The following is a 23,257-nucleotide window of genomic DNA, read 5'->3' as shown; positions in this document are numbered from 1 at the left end:
GAGCGGACGGGTGTGAACCACAAGGTTCGATCCCGGACTCCCCCATAGCCATATTAGTGTCGAAGTGTCCTTGTCGAGCAAGACTCTGTCTATACCCCTAACTGTTTCCAATGTGCAGGTCAAGTGCCTTGCATGGTTTCCTCTGCCATCGGTGCATGAATGTGTGTGTGTGTGTGTGTGTGTGTGTGTGTGTGTGTGTGTGTGTGTGTGTGTGTGTGTGTGTGTGTGTGTGTGTGTGTGTGTGTGTGTGTGTGATGCACATACTATGTAAAGCGGTTTGGATAAAAAGCACTGTATGAATGTACCATTTAGCATTGCATACGGTTTAAAATTCCCAGTAAAGTTTAAATACAGGTGGTCAAATAACGGTATTAAGTAAGCCTATACTCACACTCAGTCCTGGCTGAAGCCGCCTCCTCTCCTGACCGCCTGGGTCGGTCATAGACATATCCTAAAGACACGTCTGAGCCATACAGGATGGACACAACCCACACCACCTGGAATAGAGGGTATGCATGTGACATCATCATCATACCCGGAAGTTATAATAAACTTTCTGGCCTTGGCAGCTCAAACATCCAAACAGAAAAGTCCTATCTGATTGCATTAAACGATGTTAAAGGACCTTAAACGTACGATTTGCCAGTCACTTTATGGATGCGCATACGTATATTACAAATTAAGACCTAAGGGTGGTTATACAAATGCCTTCTAAAGCAGTAGTTCTCACCAGGGGTCATCAATATGTACACAATCAACTGTGTCCCTCACTCGGTTTTGTCCGTGGTACATTTTAGATTTCGATTTTACATACCATTATAATGTCCTTATTTTGATCATGAGACCGAGTTACTGAATGTCAAGTCTCCAGGTTTTCTTCAGAATATTTACGACTCTGATTTATATATTGGGTATTATGACACTACTATGTATGGCACATTAGGAGTCCTAACGCATTAGGACATTTTATTTTCAAGGACCCCCATAACTCTGAGAGTGTAAAACGGGTCCATTTGGTTCCATTTGCACACTCTCAAAGTTACAGACCTGTTATGGTCATTCAGGGCTATCTCTTTTTGTTTCTGGTAATGTTTTTGTCCACTCATTTTGTATGTCCATGGCAACAATATACTTTGAATGGCGATGATGAGCCCTGGTTCTCACACTTTCAAGATTTACAGACATATGGACAGGGTCCACATGAAATTCTAGATTGCATTTTTCATGAGGAGTCTGCTGGACTCCTCATGAATGTGGACCTGTGGTCCACATCAGTGGTTCTGGGAACCACTGGGTTCATTTGGGGACCCAGGGGGGCCCCCAAATTATTTTTGATGGGTCCCCAGCTGATCAGCTTAATGTGCAACATTGTTTTCTCACTCAACAGTAAACAAACCAACATACAGTATAAGTGTATACAGAGTATCTACACATTTCTAAAGTTACTATGGGAACGAGAATGTCAGAAAGGAGGGACTATGAAGAAATGTTTAAAGAAAACCAAAGTTTTGAACAGAGGTCTCCTTCAGGAATAGGTATTAGGGAGGCAAATAAAAACGTTCACCTGGTCACCACTATCAAGTAGGCCATGAATCGAACGAATGTTCCAAGCAAAAAAGCACATTGTCATTCAGCTTGAATCACAACACTATATTTAAACCATAATTAAGTAGGCTACATTATAATAACTTGGCTTAGATGATGAGAATCAAGCGGCAGCCAGGCAACACTAATGTGTTGATGCCACCTGGGATCCGGAAGTCACCACTGAACTGTACTAGTCTACCTATCAATGTCGAATTAATGTTACAAGTATAAGCTCATTTTACAAATCACCAAGCTCTGCTTATAAATCACCATTTAAACTACTATGAAGTAGTAGTAGGCTATAATAGTCCAGCCTGTCCACTCCTCACTCCCTCCCATATAGGCTTAAATCAGTGGTTATCAAAGTATAGAGTCCAGGGCCCACCAGGGGTCCTTTGGGGGGGTTCCAAAGGTAAATGTGCTAATATTGCATCCAAATCAGTATAGCTGAGCCTTATCTACAAGCTCACAATGATACACCACGCTGTGAGCTTGTAGATCTGCTAAATAAATCTTGTGTGAGCTGTTGGTACTGAATACATGCAGTAGGGACATAGGGACATAGATAGGGACATAGGGACCTACATAGGGACAAAGGGACCTACACATTAAGTCAATCGTAGGAGCGGTTAGCACAGCAAAAAGAAATCTTGAAAGACATTTTAACAATCTTGTAAGGAGGCCCCTGCATGGCACAAAATATTTTCAGATGGGGGTCTGCACTGCAGCCAAACACTTGACACACAGGTGGTCCCTGACATGAAAAGGTTTGATAACCACAACCAGCCTGGATCATAATGAGAAACAAGTGTACAAGGCAATTAAAGCTTGAATCTGTTGATGCCACCTGCTGAACGCCTCTCAGTGATGGTAGCCTGTATACAGTAGTGCACCAGACAATTATCATACTGTATTTTGATTTCTAGTAGGCCAAGATATAGGCCTGTAAAATGCAATTTCAATCAGCCTAGATCCAATATGAATTGAATACAAATTAAGGACCCCAATGTGGTTTAAATCCTATAGTAGATCTTGAATCTGAACTGTAGCCTATCTGTCAAGTCTGTCCTATGCGAACTATCAATCAATCAATCAATCAATCAATCAATCAATCAATCAATCAATCAATCAATCAATCAATCAACGTAACTATTCTAATCGGATTTCGTGAACCACCAAGTGCAAACCAATTTGTTATGTCTTGTCTTAATTGTGCAATCCACAATTCTCGCAGTTTAACATGAACGAAAGTTAATCTTCTTCTCTTTGGTCCCTCCATTCAGTTTTGAAGGTGAACATAAGTGCCAAAGATTGATGTGTGCATGCGACCGCGTGGACGCACACAGCAATCTTTGGCACTTTAATATGTTATGCAAATAACAACTTTATATCAACGTATTTATACACAATAGTTTAACAGGCAATGAGGGAGTGAACACTCTCACAACCTCCGCGGAGGATTATAGTAGCATAGAGCTGCGTAGCCTTCTTTAAATAAACATAGGCTAAATTGCGTAATTGCGCATGGAATGAATGCAAGGCAACACATGTTACAACGAACCATAGGGGTGTAAAAGTAGTCTAATAACATGAATGAATGTGTAACAACACAACAGGAACTCTTACCGTACCAGTTTCCCCAGTAACATGTTCTGTAGATATGAGTGTATTCCAATGCTGCTGCAGGTCAGAGGACTGAATGATGCTGATCCTTCTGAACAGGAGGACCACTGAGAGATAGAGAGAGAGAGAGAGAGAGAGAGAGGGGGGGGGGGGGGGGGGGGGAGGGGGCTCCTCATTGGACTGGGTTTTGTGAGAGGAGGGCATTTTACCTGGCAAGGATTTTGCAGTGGTGGAAAAATGATTTTACTTATTGTAAACGTAATGCATGTAGAAATACTCTTTACAAGTAAAAGTCTGGAATTCAATATTTACTTGAATAAAAGTAGGCTACAAAAGTATTGGTATAAAAATGTACTTTAATAAACATAAAGGTACTCATTCAATTTCATTTCAAGTTTTCAAACGTATACAAATCTTTTGAAAATTGCAGATCTACAAGCTCACAATGTGTTGCATCGCAAGGCATTGTGAGTATAGGGTTGAAGAGATTAAATGTATGTTTTATAATAATAAGCAATCTACAAAGTAAAGTTTTCAAATAATTGTAGTGGAGCAAAGTGCAATAGGCTATTTGGATCCGAGATGTAGTGAAGTAGAAGTAAAAGTATAGAAAATTTGAAAATAACTAACATTTGTACATACCTTTGTGCTTATTTCATTGAACTCAAGGGAATGATTCCTGGACAATTCCTGATTGGTCAGGAATCATCACTCAATGTGTTTGCATGTTTAGACTGTGACATCATCAAACTATGCATTAACCTACTATAGCCAAATACTATCTTTCTATAAGGACAGCAACATTTCAGCAACCAATTGCTTTACAACACAACATTAATGTACAAGAGAAGGACACACACAGAGAAGAGGGATGATTGCATTTAAACTGGAAGTTTTTACAGGCCTTGCATGCATGGGGGTCAAGAGGTGCATAGGAAGGGGGGGGGTCATAGATCAAAGGATTGTAGGTCAAACCAGGATACTGAACCCAAAGGAGTTCACGGAGGCACACACACACACACACACACACACACACACACACACACACACACACACACACACACTGACACACAAAGCTGAAGCTGAAACAGATCTAGCTCATTTCCTGTTGAAATCCCTGCTAGCTCTCCTGGTTAAATGGTCCTGACACCTACTCCTGCTGTCAGATGAATGAAAACCTTCCCAATCCCAAACGGAGAGGTGAGCGGTTAGCCACAGCAAAACCCTGAGTGATGGTTTAATTGAAAGTGTAAAAATCATTTCTAGGAAAAGTGTAAAAAATAATGTTATAGGTCATTTCTTTTCACTCGTGTTGTCCAGGATTGCTTTGGACACCAATTATATTTCACATACATTAGTAGTTTTATGTATACAAACTATTTTTTTGCTGGACACATCATGAATAAAGTTACACAGTAAGTAGGTTGGTTTCAAGGCAGTTTCAAAAATACTACACCTGAATGTAAACACAAACCTACAGTCCCAAAATACCACAATATATAATGTATGTTCTGTTGTCTAAAGCAGGGAACAGTTACTGTAACAGGGGTCCGCCAAATCCATCTATAAGATTATTGTTTTTTTTTGTATTAATCTCTTGAACCCTAGCATCCCTATTCTGAGAACTCTAGCCAAAAATAGCAGATCTACAAGCTCACAACCCTTTTTGCCGGCGAGGCGTATGAGTTGGTTAAATGTCTGAAATACACATTAACATGAATCCGACATGAGTGCTGTCAAACAAGTCTATGAAGATACTGTATATATATATATATATAAAATCTATAAAGTATTTTAATCTGCAACACAATTTATGCAATATAGTGGGGGTCCTTGCTACATCTCTCTCAGAGCCACGGACCACCATGATGAACTTTAGCTTCTCAGACCTAAAAGTTAGAATATGTTGTTGTCCACAATTCCATGCATGCTGTATTGATGTTGGAACTATGAGAGATAACAGGTAAACTTTGATCAAAATAAAATAAAATTCTACATTTTCGAGTCAACAGTCTGGCTCGTGAGACTAGAAAACATACGACTGATCCTTGGTTTGAGCAAGAATGGGAAATTTCCCAAACTTATCCTCGATTACTTTATACTCAATATTCCTGGTTGCAAAAAACACGAGAACAATTCACTTTGTTTTGTCAAACATGTTTTTAACATGTATAAAAAATGTCAAAGGCATATAAACCATGTTCTGCATACTGGTGTCACATGGCAAACATAACAGATCTACAAGCGCTAGTGTTATCAAGGACCCCCCCCCCCAATGTCATGCTGTATTGATGTTGGAGAGATAACAGGCAAACAATTATTCTACATTCTCCAATTGTGTAGACTGCTTGTACATTAAGTGATGCAGATTTTTAACAATAATTTTACACAAGAGCGTAAAGTGAAAACAAATGGACATTTTACACTCAAGTGTTAAAGATCTATAAGGGTCCATTTCGTCGTTGTAGGGCAGAACCCTCGTATCTCCAAGTTTCATTTGTACGTCCTTTCGCAAAGTAAAGCCCTGCTTCATCATAGAAGGCCGTCGCACATAAGTAGTGCAAACAGTAAATCTACAAGCGAGGCGTTGTGTGCTTGTAGATCGTCTGTTTTCACTAGTTTAAATCATTTTTTAAACGATAAATGCAAAACGAACGGTTTTGGACATACATGGTTTTCACCCGGCAACGACGATTTGCTTACCAACTCTCCATCATTTAGCTGGGGGCCACCTGGAACCCCCTCAAGGACCAAAGGTGGTCCCCAGGCCACTGGTTGAAAACCACTGCTATAGATCACACCACTGTTCTTATTTTGACTCATTAAGAACAACAAGCACAGGAATCTGAGAAAAGTCTGATCCTTTATGTCAGTAGAAATCCATCCATCCCACAACACTGTGTGAAATCAAAGCTAGTTAAAACACATTGGTTAAAACAAACATAGAAAAACGAGTTATATATAACAGTAAAGAAAGACTATAACAAATGTTTTAAATTCTACAGTACAGTTACATTGTTATTTTTGCATGGGATTTTGCACGATCCGTTAAACTCAACGCTTAACAAGGGATCCAAAATAGATGAAGATGTGAAAGCAAAAGACAGGGCCGAAGATACAACCTGACAAACTACGATCATATTCTTTAAGACGTCCCACAGCTACAGAGAACCCCTCCCTGAAAAGGATTTACCAGCATATACATGGGACCATTCCCATTGGATGACTTTAATTAATAACCAGAAAGGTGCAATTCTCGGAAATCGCAAGTGCGGTTGCCTTTATATCGGGATGTTGCGTGAAGCTTGACCAATGCCCAAATCCATTAAAGTACATTGACAACCTTTGGGGTTTTTCTTTTTGGGGTCACAGAAAGTGTTACTCCTTTTAGCTGGACAAGAACTATAGTCTGGTTGCAGTGTAGGCCAATGGTTCTCAAAGTGGATTTCAGGGACTCTATGTTCAGTTTGTGGGGGTCTAAATTGGCCATTACAAGTAAGTAACTTTGACAGTGTACAAATGGACCCTTACGGGTCCATTTGGTTCCATTTGTACACTGTCAAAGTTAAGGGGAGACCTTCAAATGTCAAAGTTTGAGAACCACTGGTGTAGGCAAGTTAACTCATTGCATGCCAGGCCCGATAGACTATCGGGCCTGGCTATCGGCGATAGTCCCGAGATTATTTCAATGTCTTTCCCTGCCAGGCCCGATAGTCCCGAGAATTTCCGCCATTTTGGAAAAAAAAAAAAAAAAAAAAAAAAAATCAAAAAAAAATTTTTTCAATTTTTTTTTTCTGACCCCAAAAAATGTAGTAGGCATGATAGAAATCGCGAAATTGCATGTTTAACCCCCATAGCAACCCCATCTATCAAACATGGCAGCCATCTTTGTTTACATTTTAGGAAAACATAATGGCTTCTATCTCATGAATGCCTGAACGGATTTCCATTCGGATTTTTTTGTTTGAAAGCTGTGAGCAATGTGGACACACGTGGTGCATTATCTAGGCATGGGTGTGCATGATCCGTGCAATATGAATTACATGGAAGTCTATGGAGACCAGAGGCACCGTAGAGTACGAAGGTATGTTAAAATGGCGGGGAATGTGTTAAGGCAACCACACTAATTAAAGAAAATTACATTCTTTTTAGAGACGTTTTAGATTTCTGTATGATTATTATTGTATCATCCAGTGTAGTCATAATGTAATCAGCTATTAGAGTCAAATAGGGGGACTTTCCTCAAACTGGTTCCTGGAATAAACAGGTCCTTCTAATTAGAAAACCCAAAACAGAATGGGTGAATCATGCCATTTATTTCCCTTCACTGTGACCGCTTACTGAATGTTGGCATTGAGCTGCGGAGACGAGTTTCTCCAAAAAAGCGGTGTCTGTGTGGAGAGAAGGGTGTGTGGGGTTGGGAAAGTGTGTGTGTTTTGGTGGGGGGTGGGGGAGTGGGGGCTGTCGAGCGTGGTACATGTGGCTACTAGCATCACAGCTTCTTCAGCTATGTGTGTGTGTGTGTGTGTGTGTGTGTGTTTGCATATAATTTGTGTGGTGTCGGTCGATCACCAACGTAGTAAAACGGGGGGCCGTTTCCACTATGAATCATAAATTAATTCAACCAAGAGGTGGAAGCGAAATGGGCAAAGTGGTCTCTTGTTTGGGGGGGCAAAGACGTCAGCGGGAATCACCTCCGTTTGAAAAAATGGGTACCAGCCAGGCCTGACGCTCCATTTAGACAACAACGGTCTCTAGGGAAAACGTCAAAATAAATTGGACTACAACGGCGTTATCGGGGGTTGAAAACGCAAACGCAAAAGTGAAAACCACTTCCAGAATGGAAATCTTTGAGAACGCTCCGCCTTGCGTCTCCATATAAATGGGAGAAAACGGGGGAATCCGCAAAATGTGTGATGCCGTGTGGACAGCGTTTCCAATCACTGTTGAGTCTCCGTCTAAACGCAGAATAAAAATCGCACCAGTGCGAAGTGAGCGGTGCAAACACAACACACGAGCATATATCCTTGTATGGGCCGTTCTGTCCGTTACGACAGTTACTTTATGAGTATGAGCATGGATCTCCACGGATCTCCACAAATGGAGATCTGTGCAATTTATTTTGGCCAATACATTTCTGCTATCCATACATGGAGATCTGTACTAATTATTTTGGCTGAGTAATGCATTTTTGGCTATCCATACTGTACATGGAGAGATCAGTGCTCATACACACAGAGTGAAATGTACTGTAGGAGCGGTTTGCGCCACTCAAAAAGTGAGAACGCAAGGGGAATTTTCGGTTTTCCCTAGAGACCATTGTGGTGTAAATGTGGCCTGAGGCTCTAGTCCAGCGGTTCTCAAAGTGGGACTCTGTGGGTTCCTTAAGGTTCCTTTAGGGTTATCTAAATTGACCCATACAAGTCTGTAACTCTGACGGTGTACAAATGGAACCAAATGAACCCTGACGGGTTCATTTGGTTCCATTTGTACACCGTCAGAGTTAAGGGGAGACCGTGAAATTTCAAAGTTTGAGAACCACTGCTCTAATCAGACAGCGACGGGGAGCGCAGAGACCTCCCGCTGGCCGGGCTGTTGCTGTAGGCGTGCGACCCGGCGGCGTCCCCCCTCTCCCGCTCCTTGTCCTTGTCCTTGCCGTCGTGCTTGTGCTTGTGCTTGTGTTTGTGCTTGTGCTTCTTCTTCTTCTTCTTGTGCTCATGGTGGTGGTGGTGGTGGTGGTGGTGGTGCTCGTGCTTGGAGGACGAGGAGGAGGTGGTCTCCTTGGGGAAGGAGGGCACGGGCGTGGCGGGCATGGAGAGCATGGGCTGCTCCACCGACGGCGGTTCTTTACCTGGAGAGAGAGAGGAGAGAACCAGTGTTGGTTTAGACTTCAGGTGAATTTGGGTTTAGTTTTAGTCAGTCTTTTGAATAGAATTCAATTTAGTTTTAGTCATATTTTGGGGCTGATGGGGTTCGCTTCGAAATTCCCATAATAATATGGTGGTGTGGTGGTATAAGGCAGTTTGAGATTTCATGAGACTTAATGAAATGAACTGCTACATACACGCATTCATCTCTCTCTCTCTCTCTCTCTCTCTCTCTCTCTCTACAGTGATAGATTATTGAAATGAACTTCTCAAATCCACCGCTCACTTCAAACTGGGTTTGATTATTTTTTTCTGTATGTCTACTGGCTGTCTTTTGTGTGTGTGTGTGTGTGTGTGTGTGTGTGTGTGTGTGTGTGTGTGTGTGTGTGTGTCTTAACCTGGTGTGGAGGGTCTCTCCAGCAGGTTGAGGTGATGGTGTATAAAAGCTTGGCTGTCGTGCACAGTCTCCATGTCAATGTCTTCCTCTTCCATGGCACTGAACTGAAAGACAGACAGACAATCAGACATCATTATCAAACGGTCTGAATACGTCACCCATCAGTTTCTAAATAGGTTTTCTTTCTTAGACAAAAAAATGACTTCTCTTTTCTTTTATCTTCTAGACTTTTTTTTTGTTTTTTTAGTTGTGGTTCTTATCAATAACACTACTGTATATTTCCCAAACAGTAGCCAGGGCATTTTCATTCGCAAAAACAGTTTCAACCCCCGGCCTTTAAAAGAACCGGGCAGCCATTTGAATGGCGGTCGATACTGCAAAACGGTGTCAGACCCCCGGTGGGTATTTGGTGACCAGCAGTTATTTGCACCCTGGGCTACTGTTTGAAAATATACAGTATGTGTTAACTGCCCTTGTTTTGTTACTCTTTATAGAGACAAAAGCGGTCAACAAAATACTAATCAGGAAATAAAAAAGGTTAGATCAGAGTGGTGTTTTTTTTTACCCTGATCTTGAAGCGGCCCCTGTTCACATCCTCGTCCTGGTGTTGTTGTAACACCTGTCCCGGCTCAGGAGGAGACCCCAGAGGGGTGTCAGCCTTCCTCTTCATGCCCTGGGGGGGCTGGCCCACACCACACACCCCTGAAGAGATGGGGTCTGGCTCCTCATCCATCTGGCAAGGACCAGACAAAAGACGTTGAACAACCGAACAGAAACAACCTTTACACTACAGTATTATCCGTATATTGCTTCCAAGATCATCGGACTTCACACACCCACACTTGCTGATGTGTGATGACAACAAGGCCATCACACCCGTAGCACTTTCAATAACAAATGACACTGATCATCCCCTTGTATCGCTATTTTGACCTCATGCCATGTGGTCGAAGATACAGAACCTTGAAGTGGTAAAAGGTTAGTTTTAGAAGGAGTTTTGTCCCCAGGAGTTTTGTTCGCAAAGTGGATTTCAGGGACTATGTTCCTTGATGGGGGTCTAAATAGGCTATATGCATATACGCCATTTTGTTCTACTTCCGGGTGTCTTTCGACTTCCTTCACAGGTGTTACCAATGATACTAATGAAGGGTCTGTTCCATTCTGGTCAAACAGAGTCAGGGTGCTGATATTGTGCATGTTGGCTCACTGTGGAAACACTCTGCTACACCAGTGGGTCTGAAAGTGTCATTGAGTGGGTCCATTCCATTTGTTGATTCCATTTGTACAGAGTTATGGGGGTCCTTGAAATTAAAGAACCACTGTACAATAAATCAAACAGACCGTATATGGCGTATATGCATAGAGCCTATTGGCCATTACAAGTCAGTAACTTTGACAAATGGAACCAAATGGAACCAAATGGACCCTTACGGGTCCATTTGGTTCCATTTGTACACTGTCAAAGTTATGGGGAGACCTTCAAATTTCAAAGTTTGAGAACCACTGGTGTAGGCAACCACACTAATTAAAGTAAATTCAATTCTTTTTAGAGATGTTTTAGATTACTGTATGATTATTATTGTCTCATCCAGTGTAGTCATAATGTAATGTCCCCTTAGCCAGTCGTTGATGGTTTTCTGAACGGATGCAGAACTGATGCAATCAGCTTATAGACTTTCAACTTACGGTGGCGTAACCCATGCCGATGCCATGGATGCCTATGCTGCCGGGGGTGTCAATCATGGCGTTGGCCCCCAGCTCAGGCTTGATGGTGGGGTTGAGCACGGCTTTCTTCTCCTTCAGGTTGAGCACCAGGCCCAGCTCTGGCAAGGGCAGGCAGGACGGACGCATCAGACCAAACAGCGTGTAGTAGAGGTTCACCGCATCGCAGCGCAGCCGCCAGTCATGGGAGGTACCTGGGGAAAGATAGGGCAAGTTGAGAAAAACTGAATAAATAGTATACAACATACCATGCTCTAACACAGTGGTTTTCAACCTTTTTCATATTAAGGTCCATTATTTATTCGACATTCCACAGACCACCATTTGATGAGATTTAGCCTCTCAGACCCTGAAATTTTGTTAGCGTTGGATAAGATTTTGAATTCCTTGCTGTATTGATGTTGGCTACCATAGAGATAACAGCCAAACTTAATAAAAAAAATTCTACATTCTCTAATTGTGTCGACTTCTTGTAAATTAAAGGATTAGTTCACCCCCAAAATGACTTTTTTTCTATTGATTACTCATGCCATGGAGACTTGAGTTAAATCATTTTGTTTTGTAATTGTCGCATTCCTAAGACAAAAATGTGATTATAGTAAATTTACCTCCAGTGATTCCGGAAGGGGAAGTCAGTGGGGGTACATTTATTATTGTAATACATTTTTTGTCTAAGGAATGCGGCAAAAAACTAAAAATATAATTGAACTCAAGTCTCCATGGCGTTAGTAATCAATATAAAAAAGTCACTTTGGGGGTGAACTAATCCTTTAAGTAATGAAGATTGTTTAACCATAATCTCACTCTTGAGGGTCCATTTGGTTACCAACTCTCCATCATTTAGCTGGGGACCACCCGGAACCCCCTCAAGGACCACTAGTGGTCCCCACGGACCACTGGTTGAAAACCACTGCTCTAACAAAGAAAGAGTAGTAAAGGATTATTGTGTCAGAGAAACTGTTCAACCATACATGGTTTGAGAGAGAGTCAATGCATTACAGGAGGCAACTGGAGAATAGGAGGACAGAAATGGAGTTGAGGGGGGAAAGAGAGAGAGGGGGTGGGGGGTCAGCAGTGGCGTCAGTTCAGAAAAAGCTATGGCAACATGACTGGTGTCTTGCACGCGGGCGAAGGTAAGACACCAGTCATGTTGCCATACCTAGCAATAGGCATGATACATTTATTTTAAGAAGTACATTTTATTTTTTCCCCTGTTTCTATGGTTTCTTGGGCTGGATATGGCAGGTTGTTCAAGTGCAGCTAAACTTGGCATGTTAGTAAATGCGCCACAATTAACATTAATGCATTGCACCTGTGCAGCTGACCTGCGGAACCTGGGAATATACCATTTTGTCAAGATTTTGTTACATTTTGCATTTGTAGTTATTTTACTGTAATTTAACAACATAATAACCAGCACAGATAGACAAGAGACATTCATGGATTTATATTTAAAAGCAACTTTTATTTTCCCCCCTAGACCCAGGGTATGGCAGCTGCATACCCCTGCCATACCCAATTGACACCCCTGGGGGTCAGGAAGGAAGTTGGAAAGTGATGTGGGGGAGGGGGAACAGGAAAAGAAAAAGGTCAAACTAAAGTTGGGGGGGGAGAGAGCGTGTGAGAGATGGAGAGAGAGGTGGGGGTGAGAGGGATTCAGATTACCTCAGAGACTCGAATTAAACTTTAGCTCAAGGAGACATTTAATTTTCTCTAACCACTTTTTATTTCCCCCCCCATTTCAGTTTTTTAGTACGAACGCTGCATTAAAAACACAAACTCACCACCGGCTCAGGGACACTAGATCCCGAACACATCATTATAAAGGGATTCATTTCCAAAAAACGACAGTTACTTTGGAAAGCTGGAATAAATTAGAATAAGTGCTGATGTTGACAATCCCACCAAGGCTAGACTGCCCAACATGGGGGGTGGGTTGTGGGTTTTCAGCGAGAAGTGTGAAATAAATGTCTCCAACATGAACAACAGCCGAAACCATTCAAACTACTTTTCTCTGACAGCACAGACGTCCAAACCCAGCAAAACATCACCCTGTGTGTGTATTTAACGGGAAAGTCCTGTTCTGGCGAAGCCCGAACTGGCGAAGTGGGGATTTGTCTCCTACCGTAGCGATCTGGCGAATCGATTGTCCACGACACTGCAAGCGGCGCGAAGGCCAGCGGACCTTGGTCCTGCTCTTCGCCCCCGAGCGCCGCAGGCGCGAGTGGCCGCGAAGAGCGGGCCAGGGCCGCGCGGCCGGCGGAGCGCCGCGCGAGTTACGAAGCTGTGGTGAATGCAATCGTTATATTTATGCCCAGGCCGTAAGGCCTGGGCAAGCGCACGATAAACGCCCTGTCCAGAAGACGTTCGCCAGATCGCTACGGTATCGGACATTTCCCCACTTCGCCAGTTCGGGCTTCGCCTAAAAGGTACGTGCCCGTATTTAACATATGGGGGGTTGTGGGTTCGGGGACGATGAATGCAACAACCAACACATTACCGTACACCGCAGCATTAAATGTTACCAAACTCTGGTCACTGTGTATTTAGATTGGCAGGCGCAGTGGGCACGGGCAGAATACAGGGCCAACCCCAGCTACCCACCCACACACACCTACAAAACAAAACCAACGGCTATGGTATTATTTCCAGTACATTTAGTATTTCCAATTTGCAATACTTTTATTTCTACTCCACTACATTTCGGAGGCAAATGTTGTACTTTTACTCGTCTCCACTACAATTATTTGAAAACTTTGGTAGATTTTGGATTATTATAAACACGCATTAATCACTTCAGCCCCTATTTAAACTTTGGCTATTTGAAAATACACAACCTACAAGCTCAACCAACGGGTCGCAAACATGTTTTACTTTTGGTACTTTTAAGTATATTTTGATGACAATCTCTTTGTACTTTTACACAAGAAAATGTTTAATTCTGGATCTTTATTTGTAACAGAGTATTTCTAAAACACATGTGTACTTTAACCACCACTGATTATTTCTAAGCCATCATATAATTGTGCATTTCTATTGCCCACACACAATATAAAGTGCAGCGCCAATAAACAAAACAGACATAATATTATATATATATATATATATATATATATATATATATATATATATATACTGTATATATATATATATATATATATATATATATATATATATAAAATCAGCAAGAATCCAGCGTTGTGCCCATCCCTTGAATATGGATTGTGAGGTTGCTGTGTGTTTGTATTGGCAGACCTGGCTGGCACAGCCAGTCCAGCTATAGCCAACAGACACATAGGACCCCCCCTAGTAAAGAACCCACCAATGAAACCTGAGGATACAACATAAGAGAGCAGAACCATGTATATGGTCTGGTACTTAAAATACCTTTTATAGTCCAAGACGTGATAAAACAAACAGATCGGAAACAAACACGTCAACCCAGAACACTCTCACAGTTAACGTTGTGTTCTTCCGTCCAAGTCATTTCTTCCAAGACGACGACGACGATCACTATGGAAGTTATGTTTTTCAGTGCTCCTTCAGTCGGTTCATGCCTGAGTTTGCACCCAGGGACCTCAAACCGTGTGAGATCATAAAAAAGGGATGGCAGAAAAAAAACTCAGAGACAGAAACGGGCTTCTTTGGGGCAAACACAGTGAAGCTGATTCATTTAAACAGCCTGGGTCACAAGCAGGAAGACCGCTCTTAGGAAAAGGAAAAAAGAAGTCTGGAATTTAATTTTCTAGAACAGTCAGAAGATGAAGCTGGGGGAAAGCTATCAACCTGCGCACCAGGAAAACCCACCATGAAAGAGAATTGGACATTGCGCTATTCCAATTAGGGTAGGGGCTGGAGAGTGTACAAGGCTAACTGTTTACAAAGAAATACACATCGTCGTTATCTGTTCAGGATGGATCAACCAAAATGTTAAAATAATGACTATATTAGTTTTAAATAATACACATTTGTTATATTTTTCTATTCTATTCATCATTATCGTCATATTACTGTTTTGTTTGTAAATCTTTCTTTGTATTAACCTACACACAGCACACAACCACAAACCAGTTCCTTCATCAACCAGTGCTCTGGTACTGAGCGAACCCAGATGAGCAGCCAACTGATGTCAGAAGACACGTGGCTGTAAAGTGAAATGGATGCACCAGGCTTTAGGTCGCTGATGGGGTACAGTATGTACAGTATATACTGTACGTAGCTTCGAGTGTCTTAACCCCGCAAGGCCCAGTGTGGCTATAAAACCTTACAAAAACATTTTTTTAAAACATTACATTTTCCTCTGATTAGGACTCCTACAACACCATCTGATTTTTGTTTTGGCAAGTAGAAATTAATTCGGGTCTTGCAGGGTTTTAAGACCAGTAACATTATTGCTATATAATGAATACCTGTAAACATACAACCGGTCCGCCAACCTTCATCAAGTGAACATATTTACAAACGAACGGACAACGGTTTCTCTACGATGACGAGTTTTACATTTATGACACATTTAGGTGACACTTTCTGGATTTAATGGGTACATTAATGACTGACTTTGTGGGCGCATAGAATTTTTGAGTGTTTTAGAGGACAGAACAGAACCAGTTCTCTCAGTGTGACTCCCAGTTGAGCTAATCATCTTGGGGTCTATTTTACAAGACTAGAGAGCAAGTTGTGAACAGCAGTTTTCTTGCAATTTCAACTTCAGGTTTACTGTCCCATTCCCAAGTTTACAGGTGTAAAAGAGTGGGTGAAATTATTTGGTTTAATTGCAGCTATTAATCATATTAATTATTGGTAAAATCATGATTTTTGATGGAAACATATGTCATGTCAAATATATCATTAGGCGTAAAGGGCTTGTTAGATGGGAAAGGATGGCCGCGACTAGCAATTTGTGCGCACAGCGTTTTTTTTTTTTTTTTTTTTGGTTATTAACGCCTACTAGACGAGGACAACGTGCAAATAAGTCACAATTAAATAATTGGGAAACCGGAACCACAATTTCAAATTTAGCACCCTTTTATCCAGAGTGCAAGAACGGAGTAAAACGCATGAACACTAGTCAACCAACAACAAGTAAATAGAGTTCCAAGAATACAATTAAATGCTACAAAGTAATTAGGATAATAGGTAAACATCAAACCTATATGTTTAAATGACATACTACAGCATCTATTCAAATTATTATTAGAATTAGGAAACAAGTAGCGAGCCAAGGGAATAATTGTGCAGCTATAGTACTATAATAGCCTGTTGCACCCGGCATGTTTATGTTCAAATGTAGTTTGATTTAGAGTTAACTATAAATGCACAAGTTACAAGGAACAAGTTAGTTCCTACATAAAGTTAAGCTATACAGTAACTTAAAATGTACCCCTACTACTCCTAGGTATAAGGTTATTCCTACACATCCATCCCATCAACCTTTGACATGGCATAACAGCTAGGCCTATAAAATGGGAGAGAATAATGTTGGAAAACCCGGGGGAACAATTTCTCTGTGGTTTATGTTGGCAGCGCTTGATAGACTACATCCTTATAATAACTGTGATTACATTTAAAACAGAACAAACAAAATGGTAACAGGATATACTGCTCCACTGAAGAGTTGCCGTTTTTTTTTTCCTTTCATACGGTCAAGTATATACCAGCCAAAAATAACGGGTTTCAAAGCATTTCCCTGATTATCGATTCTTTAAAACCGTGATAGACTACTGTATAGACACAAAGTGTTGAGGTATGTAACACGTCTTCAATATGCATTTAAAGATGCTATTTTGACAAGTAGACTACTCTATAAACGAATGGAACTCAAAACAGATTAAGGCACAAGGCAGCTAAAAATAAATAATAAATAATTACTAGGCATCTGTCTTGGTTTAACTCTTCAATGCTGGTATTATCAACATAGCTACTACCCGTAATTGCCGGACTATAAGCCGCTGCTTTTTTCCCATGTTTTGAACCCTGCGGCTTATACAACAGTGCGGCTTATATAAAGATTTTTACAGCAAACGGTCAGTTAGTTAGTTTTACAATGGTCTTTAACAAGGATTTATATATAGATTTGTACAGCTAACAGCCACCAGGGGTGCTCTAGCAGGAAGCAGGAAGGACAACTGCGGCTTATAGTCAGGTGCGGCTTATATATGTAAACATTAGTTTTTTGTTCTAAATTTAGCTGGTGTTATATTCAGGTGCGGCTTATAGTCCAGCAATTACGGTATATGAGATAAATGTATATGGGTCACGAGTAAATACTCCTTTATCTTTTGTTTCCAACACATTTTTTTTTCAAAAGATTTTCAACACAAATTCTAACATTTTAAACAAATTCATTTTTTTCTTCTTTTTAAAAAAAATAATTCCATAAAATAAAATCCATTATTTAGAGGGGGAAAATACTTAGTAGTGTGAAAACAGCCGATCTACAGCTTGTAGATCTGCTATTTTCATTTGGCTCCCGGGGGAGAGATCACATTTCTTTTTTGGGTCTCGAGCTGTAAAAGTTCGGGAACCACTGATCTAAAGTGACAACGAATGGAAGCTTTTATCCGAACGCGAGTACCGCTGTGACAGGATTCCGAACTTCAGTAATGGAGGTCCCTGCTGAGACTGGAACGTCTGGCAGTGTTGGTACCATACTTTAGCCATAGGGCTGCTGCTATGTGGAAATGGAAACCATAACCATAAGCCTGTGGAAGAAAGAGAGAGCCCCCCCGTTGTGATACTGCCGATTCCCCAGGGGTTTTTACTGAGAGGGCTCAGACAACGCCAGCAGGTCCTCAGCTCTGTCAGAAGTATGTCCAGTAAAACGTTAGGAAGGAGCAGTGATGGAAAAAGTACAAGAAAAAAAATAACAGTATCAATACTGCAATGTAGAAAGTAAAACTCTGGAATTCTAGTAAAAGTACGACAGCATTGGTATAAAAATGTAATTACTGTAAAGTACCAAAAGTGAAAGTACTCTTTACGCAGAACGTTCCATTTCCCAAATTTTCTAACGTATAAAATATTAAAACCCTTTGAAAATAGCAGAACTGTATATAGGGCTGAAGTAGTTCGTGTATGTTTTGTAATAATAATCCAAATCTATAAAGGAACTAGTTAACTAAAGTTTTCAAACAATTGCAGTGGAGTAAAATTATAATATTTGACTCTGAGATGTAGTGGAGTAGATTAGTTAAAGTATTGACAATTGGAAAATGCTCCTGTTACCTGAAAATATCAATACCTTCATTTGGTACAGAAATCCTTCATTTGCATACAATAACAACAAAAGCCCAGCTCAAGAACACGGTGCTTGAACCAAGGAACATGAACCGCATATCGGGCTACGCAGGAACACACAAGCCACATATTAAGAGTCGTCTGAGGTTGTGTAATTACGTCGGGCCCCCAGGGGACTATGGGGCGCTTTTTAGTCGATGCCAGCTGCATGGTTGTGAAACAGCAGATTTTCTCGGCATACTGATTGTCCAGTAAAGCAGAGGGAGGAGGCAGTAAAACTCTCGTCTAGTTGAAAGGTAGCGTTGAGAAAATGTTACATGTAATGGTGATGGTTCTGAGCAACCGCTGGCACTAATACTCTAGTTCAGTAGGTCAGTGGATGGATAAAAGTAAGAGTTTCCTGTTAAGGTGACGGCCCTGGAAACAACAACAGCCTCTTCTCCATCGCTGTTAACCTGCTAAAGTTTAAAAGATGTCAAAACCTTGCGGAATAACCACTGCCAGAAGCCTTTTTTAGTCCATATTCAGATTATTCACTCATTATTTGGTAGAACTTAACTCATTCCCCGCCCCCCCCCGATAGTCCCGAGAAAATCCCAATGTCGTTCCCCGCCAGGCCCGATAGTCCCGAGAATTTGCTTTTATATAATGTAATGTTTAATTACATTCTTCCACAGCCCGTGACAAAGTCTGAGCCTTTTATCTTAAAGGGAACCTAAAATATCACACATCAAAGTAAGTGTGTTTGAAAAAAATACTGTAATAATGTATAAATTGCAATACAAATGTATAAATCTCCCCATAACCCACAGTGAACTGGCAAAAGACGCATTTGAGCTCAAAAGGCTGGCTGCCGGAAAAAAAAAGAGAAGAAAAAAAAGTGTGAGAACAGCTGTGTGTGTGTGTGTGTGTGTGTGTGTGTGTGTGTGTGTGTGTGTGTGTGTGCTTCCCTCCAGGACCACTATATCTCTGTTTCAGTGGTCCCTGTTGGACCCCCTGATGGTGTTCAGTCCCATAAAAAAACAGTGCTATCAGTGAGATCTGCCTCTCTCTCTCTCTCTCTCTCTCAAGACACAAAACACACAATTATCGCCAATTCGCCATATAAATGCTTCTAAAACGTACCTGATAATGATGATGGTTGATTTGAATCCACACCCTGGGTTATAATCCATATATCCAGGCTATAATATTAGTTTTATAATGGTATTTAGTCCACAAACTTTAGTCCACAAACAAGCCATGATCGCCTTTGCAAAGGTGGGGGTCCCTGGTCGCCTTTCTAACGGAACCAATAAGGGGTCCGCGGGTCCAACGCTTCGCCGACCTCCCAGAGCAGTGCGGAGTTACATAACATTGTAAAATCAATCAATAAGCCGATCATTTGTTACATAAAGTTCACATGATCCAGTTGCAGGGACAAGTGGTCCCTGTCGATGGGGTCTCACAAAGGGGGTCCCCTGGTCTCCAGCCAACACTTAGGGAACCAGGTGGGCGTGGGGGTCCCTGGCCCACGCTCCACCAAAACAAGCATCAACTACAGCCAACAAGCGATCGATCAACTACAGCCTCGCCTCGTTAGCAAACTGCGTCTGGCCTGCTCTTGCCAGGGCAGTGCAGAGGATTTTTTAGGGGCAGGGGGAGACATTTTCTAACATGTGCTAGAATGTGAAAATAGCAGATCTACAAGCTCTACAAGCTCTCAAAGTGTCGCAGAGCGACGTGTTGAGAGATTGCTGATCACCTTGTTGAACAAATGTCATAGCAATCCATTCTAGAGGTGTATTCTAGAAGTGTTATTGCGACCGTCAGGGAGCAGTTTACTATGAAAACCTCCACCGACCGTCCGTCGGTCGGTCACACGTCACACCTTTGCCCTGCTCATATCTCCGCATCAGTATATAGGGCTTGTTTGTTTATTGTATGACATCACGCCACATCATCAGCTGTGGACTCTGTGATGTCATCGTATCGCATCAGTATATAGGGCTTGTTTGTTTATTGTATGACATCACGCCACATCATCAGCTGTGGACTCTGTGATGTCATCGTATCTCCATATATGGCCATCTCCGTATATGGAGATATAAGTCGTCCATGCCCAAGTATGGGCTGGTGAGGTCAGACTTTGTGTGATGCGTAGGTTATCTCCATATATGGAGATTCAACATTCCAGGCAATGCTCTCTTCCCTGGTGAGAATTGCCCCTTTATATAGGGCTTGTTTGTGTATTGTATGACATCACGCCACATCATCAGCTGTGGACTCTGTGATGTCATCGTATCTCCATATATGGCCATCTCCGTATATGGAGATATAAGTCGTCCATGCCCAAGTATGGGCTGGTGAGGTCAGACTTTGTGTGATGCGTAGGTTATCTCCATATATGGAGATTCAACATTCCAGGTGTAACTATGGCTACCCGTATGACGTGAGAGGTGGAGGTTGTGATATTTGTGGAGATAAGCGACCAACGGTCGCTTATCTCCCGATTAGGGAGTCTTACTGGTTGTAAAGACTCATGCCCCCTTTGATGTCAATGTGTGTGTGTGCACCTGTAGGCCTACAGAGCGCAACTAGCATTTACACACAGAAACAGAGAGACAGCGCCCCCAAGTGACTTGTAGCAGACTTGTAGAATACTGTAGCAGTAATAGTATATCAATGTGAACTTGCTGTTTTTGGTCAGACATAGCATATAAAAATATTTTTCTCTGCATTTTTCTAAACAGAAAATTCTAAAAATAATTCCTATTACATAATTACATTAGTACACTTATCTGATAAGTGCCTGACGCCATAAATACAAATATCAACTGAGTTATTCGCTCGAAAAGCCATCAATCACAAAAAGGTCAATATCTCCAGTTCTTTCAATTATAGCTGGATTTTGGTCAAAAATGGCTATTTTGAGATGGCTGCAACTATAGAAAAAAAAGCTTTTTATTTATTTATTTTATTTTTCGGTGAGACTAGAGTTTGTCCTGTTTCATTTGAGGTTCTGTATGACATTGTCGAAAAAATACAGAATTTAGGAAAAATGTCAATATAAAAAAAATATATCAATTTTTTTATTAAACAAAATGGCAGGAGAGCCATACAGTCAATGTTAAAATGGCGGCCAATGTGTTAAAAAGGTAAATACGCAAAAAGTTTTTGCAATACGCCTATTACTACCACTGCTACTCTGCAACAACCAATACTACTAATACCAGTAAGACTCCCTAATCGGGAGATAAGCGACCGTCAGGTCGCAGCGTGATTTTAGGGCAAAATGTGTAGGAGCAGTGTCCAAAAATGTGGTTGCCTTGGCGGACGAATAGGTACCGGCCCCGGCTCTCCCGGACGCTCCTAGCCCGAGTTACGGCATTTTATGTGAGCTGCAGTGGAGGGGGTCCTCCACTGGGGGCGCCACCACTTTGGCATCCGTTCTGGAGCACCAGGAGTGGGTGGTCCCCGGGAATTCCCCGTGAGCAGCCCCGTTGGGGTGGTCATTTTTGCACATTTGGTCATTTTTTACATCTGGGGGTCCCCCAGGGACCTGGGGGTCCCTGGAGCTCCGGGGGTCCTTGGAGGTTGTAGTTTGGCAGGCAAGGAGTGTGTGTGCAAAATTTGGCATGGATCGGGGCAACGGTTGCGGAGATATGAGCAGGGCAATAGTGTGACGTGTGACAGACAGACGGACGGACTGACTGACTGACTGACTCACAGTTTGTGGAGGTTTTACAAAATAAATTATACAGTATTTTAAAAAGGCACCAAGTCTGCACAACTCCTTTCAAGAACAACTTAACATCTTTTCATCACCATCTTTCAGTTCAGGAGCACTCTGTCCTCAACTGGCTTTTTAAACACAACTCCTACAGTATAAGCCCCGCTATGGGTAGATGTCCCAAATTGGATTATAGGTCCATTTCTGTGAGTCCCCAACATGACAAAAGTAATACTATGTTTTAATGGCACTGGATTCAAAACTAATTCAGCACTGGGCTGAAAATACTAGAGCAGCTGCCATATGCACTTCATAAGTTTCCATCAAGGTTTGCGTCATACTTTGTTCCCGGACATGTTAGACAGCTGTGCAATATAAGAGTTTGGGAAACTTTCATCAATAAAACCTTTGAGTATGCATTCATTGTGTCTACTATATGTACACTATGACTTTAAAAAAAGGACTGACATATGTAAATGAAATATGTATACATGGGCGAGCCACACCACCCTTTACAACCAGTAAGACTCCCTAATCGGGAGATAAGCGACCGTTGGTCGCTTATCTCCACAAATAGGCCAAAAGTTTGTTTTACCAATTATCAAGACATACGGGCAGTTGACAGTTTGCCATGGTTACTCATTGAAGTTGAATCTCCATATATGGAGATAACCTACGCATCACACTAAGTCTGACCTCACCAGCCCATATTTGGGCATTAGCAACTTATGTCTCCATATATGGAGATATGATGACATCACACAGTCCTCAGCCGATGATGTGGCGTGATGTCATACAATACACAAACGAGCCCTACAGTATAAAGGGGCAATTCTTGCCAGGAAAGAAGCATTTCTTCGACTCAGACCTTATCGCCAGGGTTGGCTTATAGCAGCTGTCGGTAGGACCATATATGGATTCTGTTAGTGTGGATCTCCTAACAGGGCATCATCTGGGATACAATCCCTTTTATGCCCATATATGGAGATCCCTAAGAGAATCCCTTTCATGCCCATATATGGAGATCCCTAACAGAATCCCTTTTATGCCCATATATGGAGATCCCTAACAGCATCCCTTTTATGCCCATATATGGAGATCACTAACAGCTAA

The 23,257-nt window shown here is 41.7% G+C and overlaps 2 protein-coding genes across 2 annotated transcripts in view; both read right to left on the bottom strand.

Annotated features, from left to right (window-relative positions):
• Window positions 1-3,236, bottom strand: part of enpp2 (ectonucleotide pyrophosphatase/phosphodiesterase 2) — a gene marked incomplete at both ends in the record, with an annotated part of 54,332 nt that extends 51,096 nt beyond the window's left edge. The window contains 2 exons of the mRNA XM_080740614.1: window positions 392-497; window positions 3,219-3,236. Of these exons, the coding sequence (XP_080596740.1) occupies window positions 392-497; window positions 3,219-3,236 (124 nt within the window). The remainder of the gene's footprint in view (window positions 1-391; window positions 498-3,218) is intronic.
• A 5,496-nt stretch (window positions 3,237-8,732) lies between these two features.
• taf2 (TAF2 RNA polymerase II, TATA box binding protein (TBP)-associated factor) overlaps window positions 8,733-23,257 on the bottom strand; it is a 57,989-nt gene continuing 43,464 nt past the window's right edge. Inside the window, exons 24-27 of the mRNA XM_080746042.1 lie at window positions 11,161-11,390; window positions 10,040-10,207; window positions 9,476-9,578; window positions 8,733-9,061 (exon numbers count right to left, since the gene is read on the bottom strand). Of these exons, the coding sequence (XP_080602168.1) occupies window positions 8,757-9,061; window positions 9,476-9,578; window positions 10,040-10,207; window positions 11,161-11,390 (806 nt within the window). The 3' untranslated portion in view covers window positions 8,733-8,756. The remainder of the gene's footprint in view (window positions 9,062-9,475; window positions 9,579-10,039; window positions 10,208-11,160; window positions 11,391-23,257) is intronic.

Source organism: Nannobrachium achirus (genome assembly GCF_963921795.1).
Source record: "Nannobrachium achirus genome assembly, chromosome: 2".
Taxonomy (NCBI): domain Eukaryota; kingdom Metazoa; phylum Chordata; class Actinopteri; order Myctophiformes; family Myctophidae; genus Nannobrachium; species Nannobrachium achirus.
The sequence above is the reverse complement of the archived record's forward strand: the minus strand, read 5'-3'. Positions and strand labels throughout refer to the sequence as shown.